The sequence below is a fragment of the Megascapheus bottae genome, chromosome X, assembly GCF_031878675.1.
Source record: "Megascapheus bottae isolate mThoBot1 chromosome X, mThoBot2.hap1, whole genome shotgun sequence".
In the NCBI taxonomy this organism is placed as follows: Eukaryota; Metazoa; Chordata; class Mammalia; order Rodentia; family Geomyidae; genus Megascapheus; species Megascapheus bottae.
The window spans coordinates 63,225,730-63,251,180 of NC_143547.1; the positions used below are offsets into that span (position 1 = coordinate 63,225,730).

At 34.7% G+C, this 25,451-nt stretch overlaps 1 protein-coding gene across 6 annotated transcripts in view; it reads left to right on the forward strand.

The window, feature by feature from the left end:
- Diaph2 (diaphanous related formin 2) overlaps nucleotides 1–25,451 on the forward strand; it is an 809,447-nt gene that overhangs the window by 326,341 nt on the left and 457,655 nt on the right. For all 6 annotated transcript variants that reach the window (XM_090326172.1, XM_090326173.1, XM_090326169.1 and 3 more), the window contains 2 exons: nucleotides 1,596–1,690; nucleotides 24,913–25,014. In XM_090326172.1, the coding sequence (XP_090182298.1) occupies nucleotides 1,596–1,690; nucleotides 24,913–25,014 (197 nt within the window). The remainder of the gene's footprint in view (nucleotides 1–1,595; nucleotides 1,691–24,912; nucleotides 25,015–25,451) is intronic.

Sequence of the window (25,451 nt, forward strand, 5' to 3'; positions counted from 1 at the left end):
TGTTAATACATTTTCTTTATATAGTTAAATGATCAGGACCTTTTGTCTCCAAAACACAATAATATCTTAATTGCTGGTTGATATTTGTCAACTTCATTTGATATGGAGATCTTATTTGATTTTCTACCTAGGTAATCCTTTGCTTCAGTGTTGAACATTCATTTTGCTTTTAGTACCAGTGAAATAATGCATTTATTTTCATGGAAATATAATTTACTTACAACAATGTTCAAGAAAACGGCACATCTATATTCTTTTAATAAAAGTATACTTAACAGGAAATTAGAATGGGATATGTTGTTGGTAAATGCTTTCTAAATAAGTGCGAACTACTCTAAATACAATTTGTTCAATTATTGCAAAATGACAGTATATCTGATGAAATATTGACAGAGCAAATAGTGATTTAGTATATAGCACACAACTTATACAAAACAGTGTAATATATATATATATATTCATACATATATACCCATTATATATAATTTATAAATTAGGCATAGTTAGAACTTAACAGCAATAATAGGGACAGGGAGTTAGGCCTAGTGTTAGAGTTAGCATAGGAGAACACCAGGTTTCAACATATATAGAAAAAGCCGGAAATGTTGCTGTGGCTCAAGTAGTAGAACTCTAGCCTTGATAAAGCCCAAGCACAGAACACAGGCCCTGATTCAGCCCCAAGACTGGCCAAAATTACATATACAATAATTATATATACAGTTATATGTAATAAATATGGTTTTGGAAAGCCATTCATTTATGGGGGCCAGGAAGAAAAATGCATAAGAGGAAGGATCCTGAAAGAAATATGAGCCCCATCTACGTCACAACAAACTAACTTACTTACTTCATTGGGGCCTAACCTCCATTATGTTATAAAATCACAAGTGGATTAAGTTAGACCACTTGTGGTCCAATCACAATATACCTCTTAGCATTTCATTTAGAACATTTCATAATTAAAACATACCATCTACTCATATTGAAGATCAGTAGGAAATATTATGTAAAAATATGCTAAGCAAAGGGTGATTCGGAATGATGAGTGAGATAGCATGAAATTTCTTGGTGCTACTCAGAAGAACACCTACATTAAAGTTATAAATTCTTGAAATTTTCAATTGATATTTTCAGTCTGTTGTTGTTTCTAGGTGAGTGAAACCACTGAAAATGAATTTGCAGATAAGGAGTCGCTACTATAAATTGATATATTTAAAAAAAAATTTCTTGCTTTACTGTCATTCCTGATTAGTAACTCTGGTAATCTCTACACTAAATTCTATTGAACTAAAAGGAAACTTGTATTAAATTTCTAATTTCTTCTTGGTCATTTTATATTACATCTATCTGACCATTTAATTTTGAGTGTTGTGAAAAGGAGCTTTACTTAGTATAAATAGGATGTATTTTTGTTTCGTTGGGATATAAACATTTTGACTCCATACACATCAAATCAAAATTACTTACTATTTGCCATAATTCTGTAAGTTAGTATTCTAGAAATTTTTCGTTTGAGTCTATAAAGAACCAGATATTTATTAGGACTTAATTTTGGATGCTGTTCTATCTTTGCTAAGATCAACTATTTTTTAAAGCTATCTTCCTGGGATCATATCGCATGCCATATGAAGATATAAAAAATATTATTCTGGAAGTTAATGAAGACATGCTGACTGAGGCTTTAATTCAGGTAGGTTAAATAACTACCTTTTAAATTATTTTCAGAGTTGTCTTCAAATTGCTATCTATTCTTCCATATTTAGACAAAATAATCAAAAATGGCTATTTTTTAACTAATAAGATGACTCATCCTTTAATATCTAGGTTATAATTCCCTTTCTGTCACTTATCATCTACTATCCTTTAAAATATAAGTAGATTTATAAATACTTGTCATTCATTATACATGAAATTACATGTATTTTTCCTCAAAATGGGCCATCATGCATGTATTGTTATTAGTTTATTATGACTGCAAATGCTAAATAGTCAAAAGTTGCATACCTCATTCAAGATCAATAAGTAAGTATAGTAGATGATGATGATGATGATGATGATGATGATGATGATGATGATGATAATGATGACGATGATTAGCTGATCCAGGGGCTTGAAATTAGTACTTGGGTATTGTCCCTGAGTCTGCCTGCCTGCCTGCCTGCCTGCCTGCCTGCCTGCCTGCCTGCCTGCCTGCCTTCCTTCCTTCCTTCCTTCCTTCCTTCCTTCCTTCCTTCCTTCCTTCCTTCCTTCCCTCCCTCCCTCCCTCCATCCCTTCCTCCCTTTCTCCCTCTCTCCCTCCCTTCCTTCCTTCCCTCCCTCCCTCCCTCCATCCCTTCCTCCCTTTCTCCCTCTCTCCCTCCCTTCCTCCCTTCCTCCCTTCCTCCTCCATCCCTTCCTCCCTCCCTCCCTCCCTCCCTCTCTTCCTTCCGTCCTTCCTTCCTTCCTTCCTTTTTTTGTGGATCATGGAAGTTGAACTCTAGGCCTGGGCCTTGTCCCTGAGCTCTTCAGCTCAAGGTTACCACTCTATCCCTTGAACCACAGAGCCACTTTCAATTTTCTAGTGGTTAATTGGAGATAAGAGTCTCAGATTCGTTAGTGCCTGGGCTGGCTTTGAACTGTGGTCTTCAGATCTCAGCCTCCTGAGTTACTAGAATTACAGCCGTGAGCCGCCGCGCCCAACACACTCACCTTAAATTGTACTCTAATGAAAGTTGAACCAGATCCCAAGCTGAACCCTATCGCTAACCATAACCCTAACCCCAAACCAAATCATAACCCCAACCTTAATCCAAAACCAAATCATAATCCTAACCCTAACCCCGACACAAAACAGAAACCTAACCTAAATAGAAATCCTATTACTAACCCAAATTCTAACTGTAACTCTAACCCAAATCCTAACCATTAAGTGAACACTAGCCTTAACCCAAAGCCTAACTGGAAGATGAACCCTAACCAGAAATCTAACACAAACAAAAGAATTGAGGCTTAGAGTTTTTCTAGGGTCACCTAGCAAAAACAGTTTTTCAGTGACACAATAGTAAACTAGGATTCAAAGCAATGTCTATGTTGACTTAAATTCATTACATTTTTGACCCCCTTTCCTATACTGGTTCTTTCATTTGAAATAAAAGTATTTGCTAGATACTGGACCAGTATTTGTCTGTCTGTCTGTCTGTCTGTCTGTCTGTCTGTCTGTCTGTCTGTCGGTCGGTCTGTCTGTCTACTTACCTAGCAACCTACCTATCTACCTGTCCACATAATAATATGTATACACACATATATATACACTACATACATATGTGCATACCTAAACACACAGTGACATATATGTATACATATGTTTATGTTTATGTGTTTGAATCTATATCTATACATATACACTTAGGTAGCTGGCTGTGTGTGTGTGTGTGTGTGTGTGTGTGTTTGTATCATATAAAACTCTGTAGGTGTGCCTAGCTCTTTCTTTTTTTTTTGCTAGTCCTGGGTTTGAGCTCAGGGTCTGAGCACTGTCCTTGGACTTTCTCAAGGATAGAGCTCTACCACTTGAGCCTCAGCACCACTTCTGGCTTATTTTTTCTATATATATGGTACCGAGGAATTGAATCCGGATCTTCGTGCATGCTAGGCAAGCACTCTACCAGTAGGTCAAACTCCCAGCCCCAAAGCTCTTTCTTTTTTTTGCCAGTCCAGTACTTGAGATCAGGGCCTGAGCTCTGTCGTTGGATTTTCCCAAGGCTCAAGCTCTACCACTTTAGGTTCAGCACTACTGGCTTTTTTCTATGTATGTGGTACCGAGGAATCGAACCCTAATCTTCGTACATGCTAGGCAACCACTCTACCATTAGGCCAAACTCCTGGCTGTTCCTAGCTCTTTCTTACTGAAGTTTTATAATATAGGATTGAAAACCAATTTGAAGTTCATAATTACTATAATTTTGTTTTTCCACTGTTACTGGCGTACATGATTTTCAATTTTTTTTGGCAGTCCTAGGCATGGACTCAAGGCCTGACAACTCCCCTTGGCTTTTTTTTCTCAAGGCCAGAGCTGTACCACTTGAGCCGTAGCATCACTTCTGGCTTTTTTTTTTCTGTATATGTGGTACTGAGGAATTGAACCCAGGTCTTTGTTGTATGCTAGGCAAGCATTCTACCACTAGGCCAAATCCTGACCCCTGTTTTTCAATTTTAATAAATAAGGTCTACTAATACTAAATCCACCAGCACAACAATGTTCATTGCAGCACTATTTACCATAGCAAAGATATGGAACCAACCTAGATGTCCCTCAGTTGATGAATGGATCAACAAGATGTGGTATTTGTACACAAAGGGATTCTATGCTGCTGTCAGAAAGAATGATATTGCCCCATTTGTTAGGAAATGGAAAGACTTAGAAAAAAATCATATTAAGTGAAGTAAACCAGACTCAAAGGGACTTAGGCTCAATGGTTTCCCTCATTTGTCATAATCAGTAGAAACCTTGGGCTCTCCTAGCAGAGATTTGCAATAGAGCAAAACCTTGATACAAAAGGCCATATAGTATGACGCTAAATGAAAGGATCTCTAGGATATAGAAACATAAGCCATATAATGAATGATTGTTGTTCTTAAGGTACTAGGTTATCTCTCATCTCTTTTGCTGTCCCTTGGTTATCTCATATTGTTACAGTATCTCACTTTGTTACCTGATATATCGGATATATTTGTATTTGGTTCTTTGAAATTGGATAGGGAATGGGGGAAAACAAGATGCGGGGTGAGGGGGGGGAGGGAAATGGGGACCAAGACATGTGAAAGGTATCAATGTATGGGAATTAATACACCATCTATCTGGCAAATATCATGTAACCCTTCTAGTAATTACAATAAAAATATATGAAAAAAATAAATAATGTCTACTTATATCTTTTATGTAATGAAATTATGTTAAACATTTAAGATTTTGAAGAGTTGTGCCATACACTCATTATTTTGCCCATTAAAACATTATAGCTTTTCCTTCACATGCCTTGGTAAATAAAATCGAATGTGAATATGCAGAGTGGTTCCGTGATACTCACTTCTCAGTAATAATTTTAAAAGCGTTCATTATTTTTAAAGTATGTTTACCTTTTTTGTCCTTATAAATATCTCATGTAGCTATCTCTTAAAGTGTATGTATTAAAACATTACCAGGGAATTTTTTTGTATTTCATTTTATTTTAAAGCATAGACAATATCTATTGCATTCTTTTTTAAATTGGATAAGCCTGGTACAGTTTGGAGGAATAAATCACTTCAAGTGTGGCAATGGCAGAAATTAGTTGTAAATTCTGGAAAGCTTTGGTTTAATAACAAATGTTTTATGGTTTAAAATAATATTATCCTAAAGTTTAGATTATAGTCTAGGATGGAGATTTTGTTCTAATCATAATAAGTAACTTCTTTGTGTGTGTGTGTGTGTGTGTGTGTGTGTGTGTGTGTGTGTGTGCATGCAGTCTCACTTGTGTGCATGTGTACATGCATGCCTTTTCTATTGTGCATGGTTTGGTATTGTTTTGTCTCATTCCTTCTTGTGCATTAGAGTTCCGTTCCTATTGTTAAGTCTATAACTTTTTCTTTTTCCTTTGAGGTTATACATGTGGGTTTTGTTTTAGTTTTTGAGGTCATTATCATTATGTTTCTGTTTGTTTTTTGTGCCTATCCTTGGGTTTGAATTTTGATCCTGGGTGCTGTCCCTGAGCTTTTAGTGCTAAAGGATAGTGAACCACGGTACCATATCTGATTTTGTGGTGTTTAATTGAAGATAATCCTGTCAAGGTCTTTCCTATGTAGCCTTTTTTTGAGTCATGTTCCTCTCATTTCAGCTTCCTGAATTATTATTATTACAGTTGTGAGTCATGTGAGTCACCAGTGACAGGCTTTACCCCACTCATTTCTGTGTCATCTCTTTTTCCCATGCTTTCTTCATGATTGAATACTTTTTTTGTAGGGCATGGGGCTTCTACTTGGATTGGACACTGTCCCTGAGCTCTTCAGTTCAAGTTTACTGCTCTACCACTGGGTCTGGGTGTTGTCCTTGAGATCTTCAGCTCATGGCTACCACCCTACCCTTGAGCTACACCACACTTCCCATTTTCTAGAGGTTAATTGGAGATGAGAGTCTCAGGTCCTTTTGTGGCCTGGCTGGTTTTGAACCTTAATCCTCATATCTCAGCCTCCTGAGTAGCTAGGATTAACAGGCGAGAGCCACCACGTCCAGCTTATGATTGTACACTTTTTATAGCCAACCTTCTTTCCTTCTTAGTGCCAGAGAGTATAAAAACATTTTTTTCCTTACTCTGCTCAATCAAAACTCGTTTTCCTACTTTATTGTAAGGAAACAAAAGAGTTTAGTACAGAATAAATTCTGTATAATTAGAATATGGCTTTTTGGGTATGTCATAAATGAAATGTCAGTTCTTAAGGCTGACATAGTGATTATTTAGACAGTTCAAGTACCTTTGGTTGCTTCGTCAAGGAAAGTGCTCCTATGCTCAAACCATTATGAAATTTGTCAGCCCTTTAAGGGAGACTGATTTGCTCCTGTAAGAGAAAAAACTATAGTCACCAGTACCTCTTTCCCCTTCCTACACAATAAATGTTTGCTTTACTGAGGCAAAAGTAACATCTATTTGCCATTCATATGAGCCGTTTACCATTTGTGTCTAATTACCATGTAGCACTTCGATAACGCATAGCATTAAATATGTATCATCAGATTAACTTAGTTGTAAGTTGTGCTTGATTGCAGTTCTAAACTCCATCCATGCATAATCATAGTTTGTTGTTCATATGGCATGAGCATGGTTGTCTTCGCATGACAACAACAACAAACATAACAACAAGAAAAAAATTAAAGGTACATTAGTTTCCAGGGATTGATTTAACACCAGTATTATTTCCTTGGTTATGGGCCAATGTACTCTTCCATAGAAGACAATGAGTAGCTTTTACTTACTTGACTGGATAAATACCTAACTAAAAAAAAATAAAGCTATTTTTTTAATGATCAAGATGAATCTGAAATGTTATGTTTGTTAATAAAAGTACTAATGTCTCCTGCTTTTTGAAATATTCAACTTTATGATAGAAGCTGAGTGTCAATAAGTTAAAGAAATTAATATGTCCTTAAATACTTACAGTAACACATGGAAACATTTAAAAGTATAGCATATCCTGAGGTTTTTGAGGAGCTCTTAATATATTCCATTATGTGTTACTTCAAAATAATGTGTCCTCAGTTTAGGTGATTGTTAGAATCATTCTTAGAGCTTTGAAAAGGTGCTAATGTGTAATTTATCTTGATTTCTTAAGATAAACACATAAAGGCAGTGTATTTATACCAGAAAGATAATGAAAATTTATAGAAAAATTTGCATATAAAAGTTGACAAATGAAATTAGTAGTTTAAAGTGATTCATTGGAAAAGCATGTATTTGAGGAAATTAGTGTATGTAATATATGATTACTGTATGCAGAAGGAATATCATTTTAGCAGGAAATTTATACTCAGACTTATGAGCCATATATGTAAAGTACATGAACCACATAGAAGGTAGAATGTCATTATTGCATAACAACTTCTAAAGATGTGATAGAATACATATGATAGCTAGGAATTCACAGTCCCCTTTCTTGGATGCACAAAACATTAGAATTTATTTTAACTTCTAATTGGTATTCTTTCATTTAGTTAAAATTGTAGGCAACGGATTTTACACCAATAGAAATAATAACATTTTTTCTATCATATTCTGGTTGTGGCAGGTTTCTTGAAACCTTGTTTATTTGTATTCATTATTACTTCAAAAGTAAAGTTCTTATTGATCTTCTTTTGTTTAATTTTTTTCATGGTCATGGAATTTGAACTCTGGGCCTGGGCGTTGTCTCTGAGCTCTTCAGCTCAGGGCCACTGCCTGATCCCTTGAACCACAGTGCCACTTCTGGTGTTTAATTCTTTAATCAAGGAGCACATGTATTTTTATACTGTTGCTTATTTTTGTAAATATGTTGATAACAGTTTTAATATAATTGATTTGCTTTTTACCCTTATATATTTTATTCTATTTCATGAAAGGATGTGGAAGTTAAAGAGCTGTCTGGTACTGAGAAGAGCCTTAGCTCATATTTGACTGTGCCATAAGGAAATATGGGTTTTCTAGAAAAAGTTTTGGTGGACTTGGTAGTGCTAGTACGGTTTAGATAGGGAATAGGAACTTGATGATGTGGACAAAGTATTCATCTATCTATATCTCTATATATAGATACACATATATACAAATATATATATGTAAAGATTAATATCTTTATTTTTCTGGGAAAGTTCTGTAATTTAGGGTGGTGATTGGAAATAATATTCATAAGGATTAGTATATTGTTTGACATCATAGTGTAGAGTCAAAATGATCATAATTTAGTGACTCAGAGACATCCCCTGTCTCTTTTTATCTCAAATGCACTGTATTTGCTTTTTCTTGTGCTTAAATTTCAGAATTTTAATGCCACACACTTACTACTTTCTAACACAAGGACTCAGACTGACTCATTTCTATTTACTGTAAGCTTCAATGTTTTTGAATGTGGTAGACTCCTTGTATGTCAATCTATTAAGTTTGAGTATGGTAAAATTGTTTTTGGAACATTGCAAAACTCAGCATGTACATGAAGTGAACAGACGTCATCAGAGTAGACAATTGGGAGATAATAGCAATTTCAAGAATGAAGTACAATGAAAGTCTAAAAAGTATCAAGTGTAGGGAAAAGGGAGATGTAGGTGGCTAAATACCTTAATATTATTTAAGAAAACTACTTGTGATAGAGAAACAGAATGCATCATTGATGAAGAGGGAACAGAGGAGGAAAAAGCCAATGTAAAAGACAGAAGTTTTACAGGTATTACGTAAAAAAATGGATTGGAAGTCAGTACAGAGATCAGAACTGAAAACAGTGGTTGTTGGAATCATTTGCAAAGAAGTGCTTATTTTACGATGAGGACTAAGGAAAATTTTCAGGTTCCTATTGAGAAACAGTGACATACGGAAAGATAATAACTGTATTTCTCAAGAACACACACCTTGATGGTACCAGATCAGTGCAAAGAAGGCATCTCAGTCTAGAAGCCAGTATAGGAAAGTTTGTTCTTTAACTGACTCATAAATTTATGATGATGATACAAGTCACTAGAATGCTCTGCCACCTTTTTGTATAAATGAACATTGTAAAACTTTTAAATTTACTTGAACCTAGTTCCTGATATCAATCCCAAAAGATATGCCTCTAGCTTTTTGAAACCTACAGTGTCATGTTGGTTTTCTTTTTTCCTACAGTGCAGTGATGCCTCTTTAAAGACTCAAATGGCAGTAATATTTAAGTAGTTTGTCATTTGTCCTTCTTTCATAATGCAATCTCCATCATATAATGCATAATTCTAGACTATTGTTCTCTGTTCCCTTTGATTTTCTTTGTGCTTTAAAAAGTAGCATGTGAGTTGTACATGATAGTTTCATTTACAACATTTCCACATATGAATACAATATGTTCAATTAAATCTCATAATGTACCAGAACTGTCTCATTCATTTTGCCTTCTTCCTAAAATATTTTCAACATGTTCCATTATTTCCATTCCTGCATATAAAAGAAAAACTTCAGACATAGTTACTCTCATTTTCTCTCTCCATTTGCTGGCACCCTTTTCTCTGGTAATTCCCGTCCAACATAGTCTGTTTCACTTACCTTTTATTCATTTTTTTAAATAAAGTGAAATTGTACAAGGGGTTTCACCTTTCTATCTTTTTCACGACTATAGTATTCTTTATTCACATAAACTCCCTTTAATGCTATCTATTTCTTTGTTTCCTTATGCCATATCCATATACTTTAGAAGGATAAGTACATCCATGCTGCTGCCTCTCCATTTGCCCTGGTTTCTGTACCTTTTCTTCATCATATTCTTTTACATTCTTCAACCCTCCTTGCTTTCCCATAAAATTCCTCCTTTATTATTTTCATTATCGTTATTATTACTACATACAATGCCATAAAATATAGTTCCAGTGTGGCACCTTCAGAACCAGAAACCTCACAGATATCTCTATGGATAATTCTTTGCATGATAATATGCTGGTGCTTGTCTCCTCCACATAATTTTTATCTATCTTGTCAATATGACTTTTATAATTTCTACTTTATTATCCATTATCATTATTTAATGCCACATGTAGAATCTACAGGTTCCCATATACTTATGTTTTCCTAAATGTGATTTGAAATCTCAAAACCGATGATGTGATCGATGGAAATCATTCTTGAATACTGACAAAGTGATTAGAGTGAAGCAAAGATCATTTCAGCCATTCCCCCATTCCAGGCAATGCTACACCTTTGTCATCAAAGATAGATGGTTATCTATTGATTGTGCAGGGGAAAAAAAGATTCTTCAACTTCCCTCAATTAACCAGTTCTAAAGTATAATTATTCTTATAGTCAGGAAGTTCATGCATGTATAATAGTAGAGCTCATTTTTGTCTCCGCAATCCATCTTTGTACTCATTGATCTATTTACGTGGCTATCGACCATCTGTATTTTATGCAGGCTTGTGGAACTGCATGTGTTTGTGCACTTTACAAAGGTTGATGATTGTAGAAGATTACAAGTATATCAATTAAGGCTATAATAGCATTAGTGTAGAATTTGAAGACATTTTTTCTTAAATAACAACTTGCCTTCACCATGTGTACTTTCATAATTATTCAGAGAAAATGAAACATTAACAATGACAGTAACAATCATAAAAATGTCTTATTTGTCATTACAGTGGAATAAGTATTTTATGACATGTTATTGCAATCTGAAAATATTTTTATCCATTAGCTCATATTCTTTGTTCATCATTTATTTCTAACTGAATGGTTTAGTGATTACTTTAGGGCATGTTTGATTTTTTTGACCATTTTGTTTTCTTGTTTACATTGACTCAAATTTTCTCTGACATTTTGCAACTTTCAGTTTATTGTTTGTCATATATGTACTAAGCAATGCTTTATCTGCTTACGTTTATTCCCTCCTTTGTTTATTGCCTACTGATACTCATTTTTTATTACTATCAGTAAATTATGTTTACCAATAAATTGTAGATTAAAAGAATTTTTTCTTGTACTACTTCAAGTTTTTCAGTGAAAATATGAGTGCTTGCCTAGCATGCACAAAGACCTGGGTTCGATTCCTCGGTACCACATACATAGAAAAAAGCTGGAAGTGGTGCTGAGGCTCAAGTGGTAGAGTGCTAGCCCTGAGAAAGTCCAAGGACAGTGCGCAGGCCCTGAGCCCAAGCCCAGGACTGGCAAAAAAAATGCTGAGGGACAGTATTGAGGCCTTCAGTTCAAGCTTCACAACCAACCAAAACAAAATCATTTCATCATTTAGCAATAATATACTATTGAAGTGTAGTTCATTACCTTAGGCACTATGATATTTTCTGTAGAGTGATATGCTGTAGTTTTGGGACATTTAGCACTATCCATGTCTTCAACCATTGAAATAAAGGTAGCATTTTTGCCACAGACTGTGACAATTAAAATGTTTATAGGTTTTCACAAATACCCTGGTAGGAACAAACATGTTTCCAATGGTAAACTGTTGTCTTAGAATTACTTTTATTTTTGAAGAATAATAAGTTACAGTATTTCAGAAGCTTTCACTTATTTGCTTTTATTTTCTATATTCATTACACATTTCATGACAGGTTTTGATTATTTGGGTAGTATAGACAAATACAAAATAATCATACTTTGTGTTTATAAAAAAATCAATTTCCCAGAAATATAAAGTACTGATGTGAAGCTCTGATTCTGACAGGCTGCATTCTCATTAAACTGCAAATACACCTAGTCAAGCATTATTTAAATTACAGGCCATAATTGTTTTTCAGCTGTGAATACAGATGAATCATAGTTTTGTGAATTGGCTTTTTTCTTTTATTACCTTTTATGTGGTTTTTTTTGCTTTCCTACTACAGCTTAATAATATTGAATGCCTTGTATGACATATGTAAAAAATTCTTTAAAATAGACCAGTTAAGTAAGACAGGTAATCCTAGTCAATCTGGGATTACCAATTCAGATTATTTTCAGTTACTGACTTTACTTTCACCTCCAATGTTTGACCTGTATTTCTTCCTGCTGTGTGGAAGTGGGTGAGTGATTGAAATTTACTTTTGAAATGGAATAAATATTGGCCACAGAAAGTCCATAAAATAATTACGGTGGATAGTGTCTGTCCTTGGAAATAAGAGTATATCAATACTCTTATTAAAGGAATTATTTGTAATAGATGTTCCTGTATTAGAAGATACTAAAACTACATTTGTTGATATCCATTATTTGTGTTGCATAATAATAGTATAGTGTTGTTGCCAAATAATTGAGACTTTATTATATTTAAAGCCATGTTAAGAATATTGAGCTCCATTTCTGCATTAACATACACCACTTCACTAAATTGAGAATGTAGCTCTACTACTACTAAGATTTTATCCCAAAGGATGGATTTAGAGTGACAGAATCATTTAATGAAGTAAAATTTTTCATCTTTGTGAGAGAATTACAGTAAATATTTTGGCTTTCAGTTGATAATCTTTACTCAATGTGTGTATATGAATATAGTTCAAAAACTACTCGGCTGCAGTGGAAAATCAAGTAAGAGGTCTGCTTTTCTTTCTTGAGTGCCATGAATAATTATCATGTAATCTCCTTAGTATTTTTACTTTTCACTGTTCTTAATTAAAATACTATATAGTGGGCGAAAATGTGTTTTGGGCTTTAGTCACTTATTCCCCATATATCATTGGTCCAATAGAAGGAGCCAAATATATACTTATCAATCAAGTTGTTATGAATATTAAAGTTATATATGTGTTAAATTCTGTGAAATTTTAAAAATGCAAATTGAATACAATTGTAGATGTGTCTCTTGGATACACACCCACACACACACACACACATTTAGTTCATTTCTTTTTGTTGTTGTTGTTGTTGTTTTTTTGTTGGTCATGGGGCTTGTGCTCTTCAGATCACAACTATTTTCCTGCCCTAGGTCTGGGCGTTGTCCCTGAGCTTTTCAGCTCAAGGCTACTGCTCTACTGCTTGAGCCACTTTTCCACTTCCAGTTTTCTAGTGGTTACTTGAAGATAACATTCTCAAGGCTTTCAGTTCCCAGGCTGGTTTGAACCTTGATCCTCAGATCTCAGCCTCCTCAGTAGCTAGGATTACAGTTATGAGCCACTGCACCCAGCTTCTTGGATATATTTTCATCCTAACTTCTCACTTTTGCTAACCATTTACTGGAAGATAAAATCTCTGCATGCGCCTCAGAAAACATCCCTAGTAAATTGTCCTGTATCATTTTTTTGTATTAACTATATAACCACTCTCTTTGCTTCCTGGAAAGTAGAGCTGTGTGATAAGTGGTAGAGGATTATGCTATGCTTGGGTGAAAAAACTGAGGTTCTGAGGCACACACAAAAGAAAACTCTATCCATAAATAAAAATGAAACAAACAAAAAAACATAGAGACTTCCAGATGAAGAGACTTTGCCATGAACACTGAGAAGCATTCCAAACAAGGAAGCCATTCTTAATGGCTGCACTAATCTATAAATACAGTATGAAGTATTATATAGAATAGGACCTCAACAGGAGGCAGTACAAATGTGACAGTTATACTTCCTGTTAGAACAGCAGAGGTCAGTGTTCTAATGAAAGTTTTCTGACACATAATGGCAGCTTTGGAATGTTACGAAATCTTTTTTTTTTTTGCATATTGAACATGTGGACTTTTCTTACAAGTCTCTGTAGACTAGCTAACAGGTCAAATGCTATGAAGAAGACAATGTTTAAAATCATGGTAACTTGAGAACTGATTGAGCAGTCATATGGGGTGACTAATTGGAGTGGGATTATATCTAAAGTAAAGCCAGACTTTCATTAAATGAGAAACTCTGTTTAACCAACATAAAACTGTTCATGAGATAAACAACAGATTTGGTTATCCTTTATGTCAATAGTCATTTATTTTATAGAATTTGGCATTGTCATATATTCTAAGTCTTCTTACATGTAATCTATTCTTACTCTTTGCATTTGATGGGAAAGTGGTGAATCTTTATAAATAAACATGAGCACGTCCTGCTAGTCAAGAAAGCAATTTTGGAGGATTGCAGTGAAGACGGTTATTGGCTTTCTATCTGTTAGAAGTGAAGCACTGTGGGCCAAATGTAGTCTTATGGGTTATTTTCATAGGTAATTTGAATATTGCTTTGAGGGGGAAATATTTCAGACAAAACTAGATTTCCAGTTTATGGAGAATTGCCCTATTTCTGGTTGAGTAGCACTCTTATACTAATGAGGGTGGCTAACAATTAAGGTTTTTTTAAAAAAATATTGTAATTAATAGAAGAGTTACAGTTATCTAGCAGTTAAGTCTTATTTAAGATTACCTAACTATTGTTTATTTATTCATTTCAAACTCAAATAATGCTAGAGGTATATATCACTGGTCAGAAATGCTGTCTGGCAAGTTATGTGCACCTGATTTCATCCTCTAGTACTAGAAACAAATCAAAATTCCAGTTAATGATTAGCACATGGACATGTATGAGATATTTATAAAGGTTCTACAAAATACCAAATATTATGTTTCCTTAACTGAGAACAAAAATGGTTCTCAGTTCAAGGCTTGATCTTTAACATTTAAAATTCTAAATTTATCCTAGATAGGAAAGCTGACTGTTGTGTTTCGATTCCTCTTTGGAATGGCATTGCACTGGGGGGTGGCATTTTGCCATGCACATGATAAGGTGATCATGAATGAAAGCAGAATGAAGTATACACTGTATATTGTACACCTATCAACTTACTTTGTTAAAAATCTATTACACATCTTAAATCAGTTTGACATCCTAAGAAAATGCTTTTTATGCTGCATTTGAAATATGTAATTTGTATTAAAAATTGATAATATGTGTGCATTCATCCTGAGAAGGATATATTGCTTTTATCACCTGTGCTATCATAATATTTTACATATATTTTTATTTCTATTTCATGAGAACACAATGTAATATAAACAAAATACCAAAGAAAATTAGCATCAAAGGAATACTTTGATCATCATTATTGTTATTATTAGTACTATTATTAATTGTACACAATGTAAATATTTTCACAATATTATACATTTCTGCTCACCATAGTCTCACAATATTAGTAGGAGTTTAGTTCTTTTTTAATTTAATTTAATTTAATTTTTATTGTAATTAATAAAAGGGTTACATGATATTTGCCAGATAGAAGGTGTATTAATTCACATATATTGATACCCTTTCACATGTCTTGGTCCCCATTACCCTCCTCCCCACCCCCCCGTCTTGGTTTTCCCCCCTTTCCTATCCAATTTCAAATAACCAAATACAAATAAATCCAATATATCAGATAACAAAGTGAAAAACTGTAACAATATGAGATAGCCAAGGGACAGCAAAAGAGATGAGAGATAACATAGTACATTAAGGACAACAATCATTAGTTATATGGCTTTTGCTTCAATATCCTGGAGGTCTTTTCAATTAGCTTCATACTATATGGCCTTAGGTATCAAGGTTTTGCTCTATTGCAGATCTCTGGTAGTAGAGCCCAAGGTTTCTACTGATTATGACAAATGAGGGGAACCATTGAACCTAAGTTCCTTTGAGTCTGGCTTACTTCACTTAATATGATTTTTTCTAAGACTTTCCATTTCCTAACAAATGGGGCGATGTCGTTTTTTTTGACAGCCGCATAGAATTCCATTGTGTAGAAATACCACATCTTATTGATCCACTCATCAACTGAGGGACATCTAGGTTGGTTCCATATTTTTGCTATGGTGAATAATGCTGCAATGAACATTGTTGTGGTAGTGGATTTAGTACTCGTTCAACCACTATGGAAAGCAATATGGCAGTGCCTCAAAAGGCTAAATATAGAGCTCCCCTATGACTCAGGAGTTTAGTTCTTGAAGTTGTCATTAGATTTGTGATCTCAACTCAGCATCTTAAAATGAATTAAAACACTGCAGAATCTAATTGAACTTAAATTGTGAAATGTTTTATATACCATGTCATTTTACTAGTAGAAATTTTTGGTGTAGGGATTTAAAAGGATGATGGAACCTGAAAGAAATTTTACCAGGTAGAAGTAACAGAACAAAAACTTGAATAAGTTTTGGCTTGAAAACTTAGAAAATTGGTTGGATGGTAGTTCTGTTGATGAAATGGGGACTTTAGGAGAAGTCAGAGGAAGACTTGCAATTGAAATTTGTTCAGTTTGAGTTAATAAGCCACCACACCCTGTCAGTTATCTTTATTCTTTTAATCCTTGACATCCTAATAGGTGTTTTTGTATTTTGTTTTTTGAATTTTTATGAGGGGGAGGTAGCAATCTGAAGCTTTGGACCCAGGGACCAGATGGTGCCCTGAGGCTTTTTCTTGTTTTGCTGAAAACTAGCATTCTACCACTTGAGCCACAATTCTACTTATGGCTTTATTTTGTTGGGGTTAATTTCTTGGAAATAAGAATCCTATACAGTTTTCTGCGTGAGCTGATCTTGAACTACAATCCTCAGCTCTCAGACTTCTGAGTAGTTAGGATTACAGGCATAACCCATCTGCCTATCTTGTTTCTACCTTTCTGTATATCATATTCAGATATAAAATGCTGTAATAATATAATTTGAAAAAAAAAGTACTGGCTGCAGTCCATTTATGTGGGAAATGATAGATTTAATGAGAATGAACCTAACTCTCCTTTCCTACTATTGAAATGACTTAATGAGATATAAGACAAAAAATAAAGGTTATGTTTTGGCAAAAGGGAAAGGGCACTGTGGTTCAATACCTTTACTTAAGTAACCTTTACATGTGCAATTAACATTTAAAGGAAATAAAGTTTTGGAAGCATTATAGAGCAATTGCAGAAATGTAAAAAGTAGTTAAAAGCCTGTGGTGTGTTAAGAGAAATTCTTTCAGAAAACACTGTCAGTTATCAAGAAGTGAAGTTGTGATGCATAAAAGATGAAGGAAAATCTTTTCATAGGCTGACACAGTTTCTGCTTTTTCCTTTGTTGTTTTCTTTGTGAACTTCAGCTCATTGACATTTTGCAGAATAAGGTTTTCCTTCTGACTGAGAATTGATCTTTTATACACTAATTCTGAAATATTGAGGACGGCAGAGGTGGGGCTGTCTAAAATGATATCTCATAGTAGACATTTGTGGAGAGAAGGGGAAATGGAAACAATGACCTGTGCCTTGAAACTTTGCCCATGAATAAATAGTTTGTCAAAATCTGCTGTATTTAAGAATTTAAACTTTCTTGGTTCGGATTCTGTTAATGACTTCTCATTTAATGTACATATATAGGGTGTCTGAATTATAAACTCACCTTTGCAATTTATTTATAGCTGTAGTTACAATATCAGGAAAGTACTAAATTCCAGAGCTCTATTCATTATTTTCAGTACAGCATCCTTGGGCAGTGCCAATTTTAAAAATTGCAGCCTGTTCCACATCAGTTTGCTTGAGCTTCTGTTGTTGTTTTGTTTTATTTTTTGTTTTTTTTTAATTGTATTTTATTGTTGGAATAATGTGTAGAGGAGTTACAGTTACATTCGTCAGGTAGTGGGTACATTGCGTCTTGAACCTTGATACCCCATCTCATGTTTTTGTCCCTCTTTCCCTCCCCCATCCCTCTACCAGTCATCTTATTTTTTTAATTGCTTTTAGCTCCTATCTATCATTGTAGGCCCTTATCTTTTTTCAAAAGCCCCCCTAGTGGTCCAATGGGCCTCAGAGAATAGCTTGTGTGCATGGTTCTCAAATGAATGTTGTCAGCTTCCAGGTAACAGCTGCAAGTTATTTTCCTAATTTCCTGTTTTGAACAGTTCCTGGGGACCACTGTGTGTGGAGACAGAAGGGTTCAGAAAATTGGTAATAAAGTGCCAATTATGTGGGAAACTATACAAACATGAATTTCTAACCCCCATAGTTGATTTTTGCAGTGCTGTGTATGAAGTTCTAGTTCCCAGGCATGCTAGAAGAGCAGGTGATCTTCCACTGGCCCACTCCCACCTTAGGTTAGGCCTTCTGTATTTTAATCTTCTTGATTAGATAGATATCAAAGCTCTGTTCTCATTTTGGTTGGGCTGACAATGTTAGGGGTAATTAAATGGGGCTTGGACACCAATATGCAGGTTTTCTTCCTGGAGTAGCCTGTCTGCTTGCTTCTGGCTTCCCTTCCTTTTAGGAGCTTTGTCACCTAGGAGACTACTTAGCCCATCACACAAAATTCACTTTGATTCCTAGGACTATACACCTAAGCTCCAATCTCGAACTTGTGGCCCTAATTTTTTTCCCATTTTCCCTCTTGATACGCTTTAATGAATAGGTGAAGGAGTCTGAAGGCACTTGCTTCCATTCCTTTCCTTCCTCCTTCATTCTGTCCTGTTTATTTTTATTCCTTCTCCTCCCTCCCTCTCTCCTTCCCTCTCTCCCTTCTTACCTCCCTCCCTCTTTCACTCCCTCCCTTCTTCCCTCCTTTTATTCCTTCTTTTGTTTAGGGACTTAAAGGCTATTGTCAATTTTGTGCAGTGTCCTTGTCTACCAAAGTCTACTATATATTGTTTAAAAATCAGATGTTTGTGAGTATTGGCTACCATGGTTAATTGCAGCATGGAATTTTATAGGCAATTTCCTCATTAAAGCATTTTGTACTCTAATAGTAAACTGTGTCTCCACATATTTCATGTAGTGAGTTTTATTTTCATCATTATTTGCAAGTTGAACCCACTGAACACTGGCAGTTACATAAATGTGGAACTTCCTTATAAAATATAATGTAGAGTCAGAATAGTCCCAAGCCTACTGTGTGTGTTAAATATTTCATGTAGTTGAACAGACAAAGAAAAGCTATATCACCTCCCACTGAGTAGCCTGCATTCAGAGTATGAGTTAACAGATATCTATAGCTAGAAGTGAAGTAAAATGGCAACAAAAAATTTCACCTTCTGGGATAAAATTCTATTTTAGACTCAACTCATTTCATTGTACTTATTTTCACAATAAAATTGAGATAGTTTCAACTAGGTAGGATTAATTTATCTTACAATTTCAATATTATTCCTACTCTTTCTAATTTAGTTTTACTGAATTGAATATTATTCATGTTACCAAACTGAGTGTTTTTCTTAATAGCACAGTTTATTTTAAAAAATGCTACCAGAAACAATAAAAAAATCTACCATAGAAAAACAATAAAGTACTTCATCCAAAATAATTTCCAGAAATGAAAGGAATACCTTGGTAGTTATTTACCTTCTTATTCTATGTTAAATCATATTCCTAAGCTGTTGATTTTATTTGAATATATTCATATGATGTAGCTTTATTCATATTTATTTCCTCTCAATAGAGAAGCATGATATTCAAAAAAATGCTGGAAACAAAATTTTGTCAGAGGATGCCCACCACAGGTGGCCCATACCTGTAATCCTAGCTACTCAGGAAGCAGAAATTTGAGGATTGTGGTTCAAAGCTAACCCAGAAAGGCTCGTCTATGAGACTCTTATATCCAATAAACTATTCAGGAAAAGTTAGAAGTGTTACTGTTGCTCAACTAGTATCACACTAGAGGATCAGGGACAGTTCAAGACCAAGGACCAATCCCCCACTCCCCTCAAAATAATAGGAGAAAAGAAAGGTTTATTAAGAGGATTTAAAAGATACTTGTATTTGGTGTATAATACTCTCATAGAAAGTAGAATTATCTAATTGCTGTATGGATAATATCATAAGTTGAGTAGAAATGAAACTTTTCTTGCTTATGATTTAAACCCAAGTTTGCCTGAATTTGTATTGTAGTTGTATTTGTGGATTGACTGGTGTTTTCCTTCCATAAGATTTTTCCATGTAAAAGCAAAATAATTTTTACTTGTTCCTTTGTAGTGCTGATATCCTTGTCTTCTTGATCTTGGCAGATAATCTTTCAATCTTTCTCCATTAAGTATGATGTTAGCTGCGGGGTTCTCGTATTTGACCTTTATTTTGTTGTTCATGAAATTCTACTTTATAGTGTGTCTTTCCCTATGAAGGATATTTGATTTTTGCAGTGTGCTTTTTTCATAATCAATTAAAATAAACATGTGGGTTTTGTCTTTATTAATGCGGTATATTGCATTAATTAGTTTTCTTTATTGAATCACACTTCTATTCCAGTGGTAAATCCAACTTAGTCTTGTGTTATACTCCAGAGTTCAGTTTGCTGGTATTTTTTAAGTAATTTTGTATCTGTGCTCATTACGGATATTGGTTTTTTTCTGTTGAAAGTTTTGTTTAGGCTTATCTTCGCTTCATAGAATGAGTTCAAATACGTGTTTTCCTGTTTCATTGAGTATAAATATTTCTTTAAATATTTGATATATTGCAGTACTTAAACCATAAGATCCTAGCCATTTCACTCTTCAGAAGGGTTTCATTACAGACTCACTCAATCTTACTGCTTTTATAGGTCTATAGAACTTTTTTTTATTTATGGAACGTTTGGTAATTCATATATGTCTATCAATTAGTCTGTTTTGTCTATGTTTATCAATTTGATTATGTACCCTTATTCATAGCCTTCTAATTATATACATGTATATATGCATGTGTGTTCATAAAACTATTTGTCTAATGTTTAAATTTAATTGTATTATAATCATTTTTCTTTTACACCTAAAATTGTCTTTTATTTTTTCTTTTTTTCTAAATTTTTACATTATTTTTTTATTGTTGGGATAATGTATAGAGGGGTTACAGTTACATTCTCCAGGTAGTAGGTGCATTAGTTCTCACACATTGATACACCTCATGTTTTTGTCCCCATTTCTGTTTTAATATTATTTTCTAACAAAAATACATTTTTTATTGTTGGAATAATGTATAGAGGGAGTACAGTTACATTCATCAGGTAGTAGGTGCATTACTTATCACAAATTGATACTCCTCATGTTTTTGTCCTCATTTCTCTTCCCCTACCCAATCATCTTGTTTCCCCCTTCCCTTTCCTATTTCCAATAAACAAATAAACATATATACAATATACCAGGTAACAAAGTCAGATAAAGTAACAATATGAGATTAATCATAAGGGCAAAAAAAGAAGCAAAATAACATAGTACATTAAGAACAACAATCACACAAAATAGTTTTAGGGCCAGGAGTGTAGCCTAGTGGTAGGGTGCTTGCCTAGCATGAATGAAGGACTGGGAATGAAAAAGCCAGAAGTGGTGCTGTGGCTCAAGTGGCAGGTAACTAGACTTGAGTAAAAAGTGTCCAAGGACATTGCCCAGGCCCTGAGTTCGAGTCCAAGGACTTTCAAAAAATAGTTTTTTCACTGCCTATTTATGGTTATAGTTTTTCTCCATCAGTATAAAATATTATCCTTTCTTTTTCTTCCTCCTCCCCTTATTCTCCACCACTTAAGCCAAAGCGCCACTTTCTACTTTTTTCTGTGCATGTGGTAACAAGGAATCAAACCCAGGGATTCATGCATGCTAGGTGAGCACTTTATTTCTAGGCCAGCATTTTAGTACTAGGCCACACTCACGGCTTCCTTCCTTCCTTCCTTCCTTCCTTCCTTCCTTCCTTCCTTCCTTCCTTCCTTCCTCCCTCCCTCCCTCCCTCCCTCCCTCCCTTCCCCCCTCCCCCCTCTCTCTCTTTTCCTTCCTTCTTCCCTTTCTTCCCTCCCTGCCTCCTTCCTTCCCATCTTTCCCTATCTCTCCCTCCCTCCCTCCCTCCCTCCCTCCCTCCCTCCCTCCCTCCTTCCTTTCTCTGCACTTTTTTGTGGTCAAGAATAGTGCTGTACCATTTGAGCCACAACTCCTCTTCTCCCTCTTTATTGTTTTCTTTCTTTTTTTTTGCCAGTCATGGGGCTTGAACTCAGGGCCTGAGCACCATCCTTGGACTTTTTCTCAAGACTGGTGCTCTACCACTTGAGCCACAGCACCACTTCCAACTTTTTTCTATGTATGTGGTACCAAGGAATCGAACCCAGGTCTTTGTGCATGCTAGGCAAGCACTCTAACACTAGGCCAAACTCCTGGTCCCATCTTTATTGTTAAGTGTAAATAAAAGTATCACAGGCTTTTCTGCTGAGTTGGCTTTAAACCACAATTCTCAAATCTCAGCCTCTTGAACAGCTAGGATTACAGGCATAAGCTGTAAATACCTCACCATTCACTTTCTTTTTAGAAATTTTATTAATAAGTTGTTGTACAAATGAGTTTTTTCATAATTCAGGTAATAATTAAAACTCATCTTAATTAATGTCACTCCATCGTTCTCCCCCATTTCCTTAATTTCTCTAGTCCCTATGATCAGAATTTTAGTTCAATTTTTAGATAATTTGCATAGAATGTAATGACTGTATTTGCTCACTCTTCATCCCACCTTTCATGTGTCCTCCATGACATCCTCCACTAAAATAAACCCACATTTCTACTTCCTGCTAATCCATTTTTAGTTAGTAGGAGTTATACCATAGGACTCCTCTCCTAAGTATATGGTCCTTCGGTCGGTTGTTTGTGTCTGTGTGCATAGAGCCTTATGTAGGTTATCATGTATGTTTGTACTATAGCTCTAGATTCCATGTGTGAAATAAAATATGTGCTACTTTTTCCTCTGAGTTTGACTCTATTTAACATCAGTTTTTTGTACGTTGATCCATTTCCCTGCAATGACATGTTATTCTATTAGATGAATTAAATGCCATTGTGTATCAGCACCACATTTTTTGTTTAATCGACTCATCTATTGTAGACCATTTTGGCTTTCTCCATATCTTGATAATTGTGAATAGAGCAGCAAGTGTATTTGTCATATGCTAACTTGTACTACTCTTCATAGATGCCCTAGAAATGATCATTTTTGTCTCAATTTTTTGTCTGAAAATCTTGTTAAGTACTGCAGGGTTTGGTTATTTTCCTTTATTCTCAATTCCCATTTTATCTAGGTATAATGTTCCTGACTTCTTGTATTTTTTTTGTCCATGAGATAATATAGGTCTTTAGACAAAATTAAAACATTTGATTTAATCTGTTTCATTTATCTTCAAATGGAGTTTCTTCTAAAATCTTTTATTTTAGTCCTTTGCCTGAGTCTATTCATGGTTGTCTTTTTTAATGCCTTATAAGTTTGGACCCAAAATTGGACATTCTGTTATAGTATTGGAACTTAGGAAATTGGATCCTGCTTAATTTTATTGAGGTTTGTAGCCATTGATGGTTAGTTTCTCCAAATAATTTTCCCAAGTTGTATATTTCTCATTGATTGTGGCACTGAATTTTTCCTTTTGGTAGTTATGCTGTCTCCTAAGTGATCCCAAAAAGATTTGTATAAAGCCTATATGGTCATGTATGAGGATATTTGAATGTATATCCCAAGAGGGTTGAAACCAAGGCAAGTGTCTACATTGAATTTTTTCAAACGAATGAAAATGCAGACACAAATTCTGAATTTTTCTATCACCCTGATAACACCAATGCTTTTCTAAGAAACTACTTCATGTATTTTACTAGAAAATAGTAGCTGTTTAGTTTCCTCTCTTGTGAAATGGGTTAGTCCTGTCACACTTTCCCGTTTAGGATTTGATATTATAAAGGAAACCAATCCATAGAAATTTTTCTATGCCATTTTAGTTCCACTCTCATGTCTTTTATGTTTGATTTCTGCTTTATTTCCTGACAGATGTCTATATAAATTCATGGAAGTGGTCAAAATATTGGTTACACAATAATGTAATGGTTAGAAATATATCATAGTGTAGTAGAAATTATATTGAGGTGATCAACTGGGAGCATATACATAACAAAAATTTATTTTTTGTGAGGTTTGGGTCTGGAATTCCAACTTTAGTGTGGTAACATAGTTGAATTGTGATGAAGTTGGTCTTCTGGGTTTGTGACTGCAGACTTTTTATTTCATCATATTGAGCTTTTTTTTTGCCAGTCTGGGGTCTTCAACTCAGGTCCTGGGCACTGTACTTAAACTTTCTCAAGGCTAGCACTCTACAACTTGAGCCACAGTGCATGCCCAGCCTTTTCTGTATCTGTAGTACCAAGGAATCTAACCAAGGGCAGGCTTAATACATGCTAGGCAAGCACTCTTCCACTAGGCCACACTTCTGCCCCCTGAACATTAAATGTTACCTTAGGAGTTGTAAAGAAGCAGAGACATTCAATCCTTTATAGTCCTCAAGCTTGAGCATGCAACTTACTTCACTCCAATAAAATCAAGATTGTACCGTGTACCTACTAGAATTGCTTTACAAGGAAAGTATGATTCATAATAATGAAGAGGGTTCCATGTCTGAAAATGAATAATAGAGCTGATTATTACTCACTAGTTATTACTATAATTACTTGTATAATATTTTTCTCTTTTCAGTTAAGCTTATTATTTAGAACTAGAGCAATTACTCCAGTTCTAGATTTTTGCTGGTTAGTTGGAGAGAGTTTCTTGTGAAATTTGCTGACCATGATATCTTAGTACCTTGAACTTCCAGATCTCAACCTTCACTATGATTCACTGGTAGTCTTTTATTTACCATGTGTGCAATATCATAGGGGGTAAACAAAATGTATTTGTACATTATTTTTTCACATTTTATTTTAGCTTATTTTTGGCAATTCTTAGCAGGTACCTTGTACTTTAACAGAAATCTAACCTGAAATGTCCTATACTACTTAATTATATTTGCAATTGTTAATGAATGCTTCTTAATAGCAAACCACTAAACTTCTATATGCTTATTTTTCTTCAGAATCTTGTGAAGCATCTTCCTGAGCAGAAAACTCTAAATGAATTAGCACAGCTGAAGAATGAATATGATGACCTCTGTGAGTCTGAGCAATTTGGAGTTGTGGTATGTATTAAATATGTAGGATCATATACTCAGCTAATGCATGTCCCTTGTCAGAAGAGTAAAAAGAAAGCCATTTCAGTTGATGTATTTTTGTCTGTGTACCCAGATTATTAAATGTAATATTCCTTAGTTATATTCGTATACCTCTTATATTTATTTTAGTGTTAAAATAGCTAAATTAATTGTTAATTCACCTAATATATCAAACTATCTCATGGGCTCTTTATGGCCCTGACTTTAAAGGGTTTATTTTATGCAAAATTGGTGTGTGCTATTATATTGACTAATTTTGCTTTGTTAGATATCAGCCCCAACACTTATTCTTAAATAAAAGAACAATACCTAGATAAATAACAAAATACTAGAGACCATTTTCTGTAGTATATGTTGTGACAGAGAAAGCACAAGTGTTTTCAGCTTTCCTATGTGTCATTAAT